Source organism: Plecotus auritus (assembly GCF_963455305.1).
Source record: "Plecotus auritus genome assembly, chromosome: X".
NCBI classification, from domain to species: Eukaryota; Metazoa; Chordata; class Mammalia; order Chiroptera; family Vespertilionidae; genus Plecotus; species Plecotus auritus.
This window is the reverse complement of record NC_137784.1, coordinates 98,476,374-98,488,422: the sequence shown is the minus strand read 5'-3', so window position 1 is coordinate 98,488,422 and position 12,049 is coordinate 98,476,374. Positions and strand designations below refer to the sequence as shown.

The window sequence follows — 12,049 nt, the reverse complement described above, 5'->3', positions numbered from 1 at the left end:
TGGCTCATCAGTCACTCAGGTTTTTCCTATGGACCAATATGCTGGCTGCAACCAAATCTCAGGCTGTTTAATTCTATGTTTGTTTTTTTTTTAATATATTTTATAGAGAGGAAGGAAGAGGGATAGAGAGCTAGAAACATCGATCAGCTGCCTCCTGCACACCTCCCACTGGGGATGTGCCCGCAACCAAGGTACATGCCCTTGACCGGAATCGAACCCGGGACCCTTCAGTCCGCAGGCCGACGCTCTATTCACTGAGCCAAACCGGTTTCGGCTAATTCTATGTTTTTGTATCTCAGATAAATCAAGTATTAATATTCACACTATTAATGTTCAGAAGTGAATATTAATGTTAAACACCTCCAATTAAATTATATTTAGAACAATTAGGTTGTTTGCAGTATCTTAAAACATTTAGCACCGTGCTTGACATTAACTGCCCCACAATAAACAGAAATTTCTTTTTCCCTCTTTTTTATATTTGACATTAAAATGCTGTCCATTGTAGTTAAATCAATATTTTAAAAATATAAAGGGATTAAGTTTTATACCTGGATCTCTTAACCTTTAGTCACCTACAATGATTGACAGTATATGATACTTGCTTTTCACCAAGTCTCTGCCTAGTGTGTGGTCCTTTCCTAATGTTGGTAGGAAGAGAAGTGAGGTGTGCATTTTATTTGACACTTAATGTTTTAATGGCAAAGGGAACTAAGCTAAAATGTTTATAGTTTTTGTTGTGTGTTTTTTTTTCCCTACAAGGCTCATACCAACCTTGAGAAGCTTTGGTTCAATTAGTGAGTTAGAAAAATCATCCTTGAGTTCCCTTGAGTAAGCGTGGCTTTGGGGATTAAGAAATGTAAAAATTCATTTCTCTCTACATTTCTTTCCTCTTCCCCAAATTAGTTTTTTTGGTGGAAGGAGTAAGGTAATGTTACATCTAAATCTGGCTTATTTAGATAAGTTCAACAGAGCAGAATATTAATGTATTTAAAGTTAAGACTCCCAAGTAATTGGGCTAAGTATGTATTTGGTTCTGGATTTGAGGGTCCAAGATTTCCCAACTTCTTAGATCAGCTTTGGTATTGATGTGGAAATAGAGTGAAGTCACTTAACTCTGAAAACAACGTATGCTGAGAAATGGGTTTGGCAATAATGAGCTGCTGACAACCTTGCTATTCTGTTTTGTCCCCTATTGGTTCCTGAATTTTTCCTTCCTTTGAAATAGTCATTTTTAACCCAGTAACCTTGCACAGTATATGAGCAGTTTCAAGTTTTGAGTTACTTAAATGTTAAACTAAGAAACTGTTTTGTTACACACACACACACACACACACACACAGTTTCACAGATATTACAATTTCCCCACTCCCTTTTGACTGCAAAATGAATGGAATTTTATGCATTCTGTTGGGATTCTTTTTTATTACAATGCATCACTTGACTGTTAATAGCCCCTGAAGCTAGAGGTGTGTTCTCAATAAAGGACTCTAATTATACAACTTTTCTTCCTTATCATGCCCCTTTCCCCACATCAGCAGGTGCAGAATGAAGACTCAAGTTCAGATCTGTCATTTTAAAGGGGACCTCACATAACCTGTTTTAACTTTATAAATAATTGTTATATGCAGGCAGCCTGAGGCATTTGTAAAAAAATGGTAAAGAAAAAAGGTAAATTAGCATTAAATGTCAAATGAATGGTTTCTGGTACCTTTTACCATGGGTATGATGCTTTAGGAGGTCAGCTTGTTGACTTGTAAGGTTTTGAAAGGGTTATCCCATGAGAGATGGAATATGTTTCTCAGGTGTACAAAAGAAAAAATAGATCTTCACATTCCTGATCTCACCTTAATTTTTTAAAGTGTGGTTAACAGTGTCAATAAGATACCCAGCCACAATTGGATAAAAAAGTAAATGTGAAACTAATGTATCAAGTGGAGACCCAATTTAATGTGTTTCTACTTTGTGGTCAGTGTCGAATGAACTCACCCCACATTGAGCCTCCTTAAAGTGCCATTGTCTTAAAGGATGAATGGGTACAATACCTTAAGGATTTAATTTTATTTAGTTCCCTCCCCCAAACAAGTAAAGAGGTGAGTTTCCACAGTCACTGTTCTTGTCTATTTAAAAAGAAATAGGCTGTTTCTCAGAAGAGTTTTGTTTAAGCAAGATAACTTGAGGATACTTGTACTCCCAAACTTCACACAGAACTAAAAATACCATTTTATAATAGTTTGGTACTGTTTGTTTTTAAGCTAGGGCTTTTCAAAAGAGGTGGATGTCAGGACAAGAAGTTAGGTATTGGTCTCTGAGGGTGCTGGTAAAGATCTGGGTTTTATTCTCTCCCTTTATCCCAATTTCATTCCTTTGATTGATCATAATATTAATGCTAAAGTAGCTTTGTTTTATTTAAGTTTTACATACTTTTAAAATGTTTTTTTTGAAAAGCATTACTCATGACTGAAAAGAAAAAAGGTTCTAACAGTATCTATTCTTTTCCCAGAATCTGTACTTTTGCTTTTACCATGTTTATTTCAAAGGGGGGAAAGAGTAGATATGCGATTTCAATAATACCAAAAGTTCATACTGAGCTAAAATATAATTATACCTTGACTACAAAATTTTAAGTTTATTTTTATTTACAAGTTTTGAAAAATGTACATTTTTTACATGGGTTACTTGTGCAAAGTTAGATTTAGAAGAGTGATAAATGCACACAAGGTGACAATGGAACATTTAGACAAAACATTTACAAGCCTTGTCCCACACTGCTACTTAAAAGGTACTATTTAAAAGTATAAATATCCAAAGAAAGATTGCAAACATTGACTTTAAGGTTCTTAAAATACTGAAAGGAAAGAAGAAACGAAAGCATGCAGCATTAACTCAGGATTTGCGTGGAAAATAGTTTGCCACAGATACGCTCTTTTCATTGGGTTAAAACTCTAAACAATGAGGGGAGATTATAAATTTGTTCATCTAAGGTAGCACTACTTTAAAAAGATTAAGGTATCACCAACCTTCCCCACCTTAAAAATATGTTTCCATTCCTCTGCTCCCACACCTCTTTAAAAAGTAAAACCCAGAAGATTTCCAGTACAGTCGTCCCTAAGTATTCATCAGAACAGACACAACCATCAGAGGCTTAACCACCTAGTACACATCAGCGACAACAAAACTCCCCCTCTCCCCGAATATTTTCGATCTGGGTTGGTTGAATTCAAAGATGTGGTACCTGCAGATAGGCCGATTGTAGTCTGAAACTTAGCATGGGTATGTCCAGTGAATATCTTGCAAGGAGAGGATGTGTCAGTTACTACAGTGACTGTACTCCTTTGGCTGAGTCCTTTAACACTCTCCTTCCTACCAATAAAAACCACCTTGTAATGCATATTGGTTAGATCTTAGAAATAACGCATTTTTAACTTTCATCTCTTTCAAAATGGATGTTTATATGGATTTGTTTCCCTGTTTTCTATAGGCCATATTCCAAATGTTCACTTCTAAGTCCAACACAAGTGTCTCAGCCAGGATGAAACACTTAAATCATTTTGTTAAAAATAACATCCCGGTTATCAAGCTATGCAGAAGCACCACTTGTATAACAATTCGTTTAAAGAGCTTAGTGTAAAGTACGGTAACAAAATACTGCCCCACAGCTGGAGATGAGATACAACAGAAAAGGAATTAAGCATTAATAATTTTTGCACGTAACCCAGGTACAGTACATTTGATCTCATAGGGGGTGTTTTTGATGTTCAATGAGAAGATAGAAGGGGTAGGAAAAGTTTGGCGAGGGAAGATGGAAACAGCAGAATAACTATTTTGCTTTTAATGGAAGTAAATGTGATGACACTGAGGAATAAGAAGGTGACAAACACATCAATATATAGTTTTCATTTGCCCAGCCTTTTCACTTGCTGCACCCAAGTCAACAATCACGCCAGCTCTGTTCTACTATCGCAGAAACACGTTTCTCATATTCCCGCTTGTTCTCCTGATACAGCTGAGCGGCCTGGCTGTTTGCTGGACTATTGGGATTGGGCTCATCCAATAGAGACTACAAAGACAATTTGTAAAAGGTCAATTCCTAGATGCAGTATATATATTTGCTAGTATCTAGGCAAATATACACATTCTGGTGGCTGAGGTCTTAAGACCAACCTTTTACCTTAAGTTATGACTTTCAAAACAATTCAGTTGCTAATATAAACACATAAAAGGCCAGTTAGTCACATGAAGGAAAAATTCACCTGTATTGATGTTAAAATGGAAGACACATCATAAGTTGGACTCCAGCGGTTCTGAAGTATGTCCAGACATATACTACCATCTGCATAGACTAAGAGCAGAGAAATATGTATGTTAAACATAACAAAACCATTACGGTTTTAACAGCTTAGTCAAGACAAACACTGTCAAGAATATTTTGCTTTTGAGGTTTAACAAGATTTTCTCAGCTACTCCTCAGTTATTTTCCTAAAAATAGTCAGAATCATGACTAATGAAATATTCAGGATCGGAGAATGTCAAATGTAATCAGTATAAAACTGGAAGATACTTAGTGTTCCTTCTGAAAAGAGTGCCCCATTATCCAGGAAATCATAAACATTTTCTAACAGGGTCCCCAACCATCCAGAGACGTGTGAGAAATTCATCCCATCAAATTAGTAACCTATATCTCCTATAGGAAATAACAAAAGATAGCTCACAAGATTTCATATTGGCATGAATATTTGATAACCTGGAAAATACTTTTTATTAACCTGAATAAAAGGCAAGCTGTTCTAGGCTTACTGCTAGGAAAAGAAAATGGTGCTTTTCCAATATAATACTGTATACTTGGCCCTCAACCACAGAATCTAATATTCAGTAGGTCTGGATTGGGGCTAGAGCATCTGTATTTTTTAAATGTTCCATGGTAATTCTGATCTGTAACCAAAGTTGGAAACTATTATCTTAAATACTAGTAGCCCAGCTGGTGTGGCTCGGTGGCTGAGAGTTGACCTAAGAACCAGGAGGTCACGGTACAATTCCCTGTCAGGGCATATGCCCAGGTTGCGAGCTCCATCCCTAGTGTGGGGCATGTAGGAGGCAGCCGAGTGATGATTCTCTCTCATTATTAAAGTTTCTTTTTAAAAAAACACACATTTTTATTGATTTCAGAAAGGAAGGGAAAGGGAAAGATAGAAACACTGATGAGAGAGAATCATTGATTGGCTGCCTCCTGTACACCCCACACTGGGAATCGAGCCTGCAACCCGGCATGTGCCCTGACCGGAAATCAAACCGTGACCTCCTGGTTTATAGGTCGACGTTCAACCACTGAGCCATGCCAGCCAGGCCTCATGTTTTTATCTCTCTCTCCCTCTCCCTTCCTCCCTCCCAATATTAAAAATAAAAACACTAGTGAAAAATTACAACATAAGCCGAAACCGGTTTGGCTCAGTGGATAGAGCATCGGCCTGCGGACTGAAGGGTCCCGGGTTCGATTCCGGTCAAGGGCATGTACCTTGGTTGTGGGCACATCCCCAGTGGGAGGTGTGCAGGAGGCAGCTGATCGATGTTTCTCTCTCATCGATGTTTCTAGCTCTCTATCCCTCTCCCTTCCTCTCTGTAAAATATCAATAAAATATATTTTTTAAAAATTACAACATAAGACTACCCCAATCTGGCCTAACATTAAAAGGAAACCTCAAGAGCATCCTTACTTTCGTTTAATAAGTAAATGACACAAAGATCATCAAAATCAGGAGGCTCTCAGACTCCAAGCAAAGGCCAAGTAGCTTCCTTGCTTTAGTTCTAGGACTATAGCTAAAGACCGCAATAGCACACCATGAACAAGTTCAGTTTTCAGGAAACAGCAGGATGCCTAAATACTCAGGTACCACAGACAAATCCATAGGAATGTGGAACACCTCCCTAATAAACAGTGCAGTCGTTTAAAATACTGTATTAAAAGTGATACTTGCCATTTGGATGAAACATCTTAGAGACAAATCTAACCGTAGGTGGTTTATTTGGATATTCCTCAGTGAATTCTATTATAAGCTTAAATGTTCCTGTAGTTAGAAAAGACAGGTTTAAGAAAACATAGTTATCACTTTGTTCAGAAGTATTTTATTTTTAATGCTATGTGACTTTTTCCCAATTGTTAAATGAAATAATGCCAAGATAGAGACTGGCTAAGAGATACATCTCCAGGAATTGGCTCTAAAAATGGACAGATATTTTAAGAACCACCACCCAAAGGTGATTTGTTTTTTGTTTTGACATTATTCTCCTCCAAACTTAAACACAGCCACTTTAAACTAAAAATTACTACCTGTAGGATAACTTTAACCACTGTGCATATTGAAGACAGCCTTAAAATGACAAGAAACTAAAGCCAAAATGTGGCCTTCCTTTAGAAAATTGGAAGATCTTAAAAACCCATTTGAATCAGCTGCCATCCTAAGCTCTCCAGAGATTTTTAAATGGACTAGAGAGAATGGGATTACAAAGGTTCAAAAATCAATGCTGGAAACACAAATCAATTATCAAATTATTTTTAAAATAGAAGGGAATAGGCATAAAAGTGTTCACTAGTTCCTTTCCATATATAATAGCAACTCTATAATGAAAATATAATTGAATGTGAACCAAAAAAAACTTATAGTCCCTCACAAAACCCTTAAGTATGACTCACAAAGTACTTCACTATAATATCAACTTAATCATTCACACTAATGGAGGGAATTAATGGCAGAAGTAATTTAAAAATTGCATTTGATTATATTCATATCTCCAGAAAATTTATCTAATGATGAGTTTATTTTTCTTGAATATGTGTACCAGAAGGCCCTAAAGCACAGTAGATTATAGACTTGTAAGTAAAGGATAAACTAGATCTCATTCAAGAATTGTAGGATGATGTGATTTGGGGAGATTATTTCCTTTAAAAATATTATTTTTAATTTGGTTTAATAAATTCAAGAAAACAATTGGGCAACTATTTTTTTGGGACTGAAATATCTTCAAGTAAACTTGTGAAATCAGTTACTATCTGGTATAAGGTGATGCATATTCTACTATATTACTCTGGTATATCAAATAAATCATTTATTCTAATATAATAGATCACACTTTAGATAAGACTATAATTTGGTACTGTTTCTTTCAGAGTAGGCAATTTATTTCCTTCTTGCTTCCATTAATAGTACCCAAATGATCGTTAAATCTCCCTAAGGACAAAAGGTAAAGTATTTTAGAATGGACAAACATGCTATAATCCTTCAGAACATACTTCACCTTAATCACCACCTGGTCATAAATCTTTCCTTTTTTGAGGAAGAAAGCATATTCTTCCTTTTCAGTACTATTGATATTATAATATGTAAGAAAAAGTGGGAATCAGTGTTTAAGAGAGTTCAAAACTTTGAGCTTCTGTATGTATCTAGAGTGTAACATTTGGCTCAATGCTGAAATCTGATAAAATTATAGGAAGAGATTTATCATTAAGGAATTGCTCTACAATTGGGCAGATTTCATAGCAGATGGAGCTCTCAGGTACTTTAAATTAAAACCACCATTAAATATAATACCTAAAGGTAGTAAAACAACACATAAGGCTGGCATAAGTGGAACTTTGAAGTCACACAGACCTAGGCTCAAATCCTAGCTTTGCTACTGACTAGTTGTGAAACCTTGGGGAAGCCACTTAACTTGACTAAACCTCAAGTTCCTCATCTGTAAAATGGAGTTAATAATAGTACCCAACACATAACACTGTTGTGAAGTTTAAATGAGGGAAATATGCACAGTGACACAAAATAAGTGCTCTATAAATATTAATAACTCTAAAGCTTCACATCTTGATACCCAGCTAAAGGAGGCAAAACCTCAAAATCCAAGCTTTAGTTTTAGTAAGAAATATACAATTAATGGATTCAAATATTAAATAGTACTTTATTTCTGATCTATATCACACACTCAGTTAAATGCAAGTTGAGTACCTATGTTGGTGGTTCTCAAAACCCTTGAGCTTTCAGCCTAATATTTGCCTAGAAGTTCACCAAGGTGCTTACCTAGCTACCAAAGAAGAGTCAAGTCTTTTAAAGCAGCTCATTTAATATCTTGAGAGGTGAAACAATCTGCTTTGTCTACTTGAATATAAATTAGAACTTACCCAAATCTTATTCAAAACACATATTTAAGAAGGTATATTTCATATTGCTAGCCAGATTAAAAAATCAACACCTCTTTAGTATAACCCTTAATGCAATTTCTGAAGTCCAAAACAAATATTAAAGAAATTTAAAATCTTAGAATTAATATTATGCAACTGAGGCTAGAGCTTATCTCTGAATATTTAGGAGGCTAGGCTTTAAAATCACTGAAAACTTAAGCCTCAAAATAGCACACGATCTGTACTGATTTTGCTCAAGAACCTGAGGAGGCCAAAACATTTTAAGGAAAGTATCAATTAATCCATTTATACATAGGAACCAGGAAAATTATATAAATGTGTTAAATGACTGAGTGTATGGCAATAAGGGAGTGATATGGTTAAAGAGTGTATGTTCTACAGATATTCACAAATTCAAATTTTTAAAAACATTGTGTTGGCCAAACACCTCCGCAGACATTTCCTGCCATTTGGCCATTAGATTGTGACCCCTGAAAGGAAAGCAAAGTAAAAACTGATGGACATAGACAACAGTGTCTATGTTGAGGGGTGGGGGTGAGTGGATAGAGATGGAAGAGGGTATAGGGGAGATAAATGGTGATGGATAAAATAAAATAAAACAAAGAGAAAAATAAAGCAAAGTACATGTACTTAAAACATTTTTTGATGATTGAAAATTCTAATTTTTAAGATAACACTCATTTAGCTTAAAAACATCCTCAGTGGGTTTTAAGTGATTCATTTTTTTTTTAAATCTAACACCCAAATTCTTAAGCATACACCTATTATGAAAAACAAATACTAGTATCTTACTGTGTCTATTAACAAATTTTATATGTGACAGAGAATGCTTTGTTCCATAGCCTTTGTATTCAGCATACATAACGAAATATTTTGATGAGGATGCACTGCCCCCCTGCCCCCAGTGCTTTGTTTGGTAATGTAAGCTCTTGGAAACATTGTCCTCTTACTTCAAATGTGTGAAATTAAATCAGAGTTGTTTTTCTTAAGATTTCATCTCTTTAACTAGGGCCTGGCTATTCCAGAAACTTCCATTACAAACTGTTTACAAGGAAGCAGCAAAAATAGTTTTGGGGCTGTTAATTTATATTAATACATTAGAAACAGGGCAAAATCAACTATGCTACTTGTCCCTAATCAGTCTTTTCCAGTAAATTCCCTAACCATAAATGAGGGGTATTAACAGACGGTCAAGTATATTTGCAGCCACAGTCAGTGTTCTAGACACCTGAGGAAGCATTCTTGGATAGCAGACTGCTTAACAGAATGAATCAGAAAAGAGTACTGTCATTTAGCCTGAGTAATTCCTTTCAGTAATGCCAGCATGGAGATACACATCATCAAAAACAGAGTCATTAATGTCAAGAGGGAAAGTCCAGATAGATAATGGATTCCATAAGTACCTTTTCAATTGTTAGCACTTAAAACAAGAGAAGCACCCTTGAAATATTTAAGTAGTCACCCCTTGGCAAAGTGATGTACTATTAATAAACCTGTGCCCAGGATAAAGAAGTCAGTAAAATAGGGAGGGAACAAAAAGAAGCCAATGAAAACAAAGCCTGCTAAAGCTAAAACAAATACACAGTTAACCTGCACATAAAGCTTAAGTAAGGAAGAACTAGTACCAATGCTGTACAGCAAAATTAAGTCTTGTTATGGATCAGTTCAAATGATTTATTGCACCAAAGTAGTGTGCCTTTAGGACCCCTCTCTTCTGCTGTCATTTCTTTTTATTGCAGGACTGAAGAGCAGTGATATTTACCCATGGAATGAAAGTAGACAGGAAGCTAAAAGTACTTAGATGACTGCAGCCTCCTAGGGAAATCTGAGTATTTGAGACAAATTATAGAATTGGTTGATATTGACCTACCTTGTGGACTGGTAGCATCAAAGAGTGGTCCAACTTGACAATATAAGTATGTACTCAGTAGCTTGCAACAACGTTTTTGTTCCTACCTTCAAACTGAATTATGTGCATATATATATAATGCTACATGACTAAAGGAAGGTAAGTTATTGAGAAAGAATAACAGATCCTTTTCTTTAAAAATACCTCAAATATTAAAGATGTCAAACAGTAGTTCAAATACTTTTAATCATCTTTTAAATGAATTAAACTCTCAAAAAAATAACTACACACACACAATTGAGTGCACATAAAACCATATCATTGTCAATTTCCTATTTGTGATATTGTAATATAGTCATTCAAGATGTTACCGAAGAATGGGGTGGGGAAGTGTGTAAAGGATACACATAGCCTGTATTATTATTTATTACAACTGCACATGAATCTATATTTACCTCAAAATAGGAAGTTTAAAAAATCTTTAAAAAACAATGAATACATGTATTTTTTTAAAGTCAAATATAAATCTCTGAAAACTCATTTAAAATAACAAACAATGTTATATTCAAACTGGCCACTAAAAACCATTTTAGAGCAAGCAGCGAAGCTGACAGGCATTCAATGCCAGATTGTAGAAACTAGATAGTTGTATGCAAGGGATGCTTGCATCCATTCAACATCTGAGAACCATATTATTAAGCACCTGCTGTACACAGTTCCTGCCCTGTGGTAGAATGCTAACCAGATGGTCTCTGAGTCTATCAGCAAGTGTTTGGGTTGATACTAACTCAGTATCTTGATGGGGGCCTGAATTTTGCAGATCACAGCCCAGACCTCAGAAGTCTTTAACCTCAGTGCTACGATGCTCCTTTAAAAAAGTGATTGCCTTACCCAGATTTTTTTTTAAAGAAGCAAGCAAGAAAAAAGGTGCAATTCTAGTCAAGCAGGCAACAGAACAACCTGCCACATATTAGATTCCACTCAAGCCTTTAGTAGGCAGAGGCTAGAGAGAAACAGGTTCCTAAGTAGGAGGCACTTCCAGGATGACTAGGAACCCTTTCCCCAGATGATCAGGCTCCTGAAAGGTGTGTGTAAAGAAACTCTTACCATCCTCAAATGGGGTCCCTTCGGGCCTGAAATACAGAGAAAAACATGTCAGTTCCTGTTTAAGGGGTCTCCTACTCCCTGGTTCATTTTAGGAGATGCTATTCCAGGCTCTGCCAAGCATTGCTAACTCCCCCTCTGGTAAAACCCCGGTTCCTGGGTCGAAAGCCACTACGAATAGCTGTTTCAGGCTCAGAAACCGAGTACAGGCCGCCGCGCATAACCGCCACCACTCCCCGCCCCGCCCCCCTGAGAACCCCAAACGGTTCCCCTGGCAGCGGGAACCGAGCTAATCGAGCTAATCGAGGCACAGGCTCCGGGGAGGCGCCTAGGCCCCGCCAGACCCCAACACTGTCCCTTTCCCACTCTGCCTGCACCAGGGGCCGGTCCCTGAGGGCCGGAACAGCCGCCTAGCATCCCCCATCTCTCACCAACGCCCGGAAAGCAGACTCACCCGAAAATGACCGCGTTCCAAACCATTATGTTGTTCTCGGACGGAGCCCCACTGACTCCGGCAGGAGGATCCTCCTGTAACCTTTAGAGAAACCGACAGGGGCCCCGTTACCGGGCAGCCGCGATGCTGCCGGTTACTTCAGGGCTCCCCCCTGGCCCCCGGCCCGCCTCGGGACCCGCCCTGAGTCCGGTAGCCAGCCCGCGGCCGCCGCGGTCCCCGCCGGTTACCTCTTGAAGTCCCGCATGAGGCGCCGCCGAGCTGGGGTAGACATATCTCGAGCGGGGTCAGGGCTGGGGCATACACTGAGATCGCGGGTCCCAGTCGAGGGTAAGGAGGCCGATGAGGCTGAAGAAGCCGAAGACTCCGGGGAGGAAGCGCCCAGAGGCACTGCACTGCCCCTCCGAAGTCGAGGGTCGGTCTGGCGCCGGCTAAGCACCACCCCGGAGTAGACAGG

At 37.9% G+C, this 12,049-nt stretch overlaps 1 protein-coding gene across 1 annotated transcript; it reads right to left on the bottom strand.

Moving 5' to 3' along the window:
* Positions 1-2,604: 2,604 nt before the first annotated feature.
* Positions 2,605-12,049, bottom strand: UBE2A (ubiquitin conjugating enzyme E2 A). Its single transcript, XM_080652812.1, has 6 exons — positions 11,823-12,049; positions 11,596-11,676; positions 11,145-11,170; positions 5,973-6,062; positions 4,254-4,342; positions 2,605-4,060 (listed from the first exon to the last, which is right to left on the bottom strand). The coding sequence occupies exons 1-6, from the start codon at positions 11,864-11,866 to the stop codon at positions 3,932-3,934; spliced, it is 459 nt and encodes a 152-aa protein (XP_080508938.1). The 5' UTR covers positions 11,867-12,049; the 3' UTR covers positions 2,605-3,931.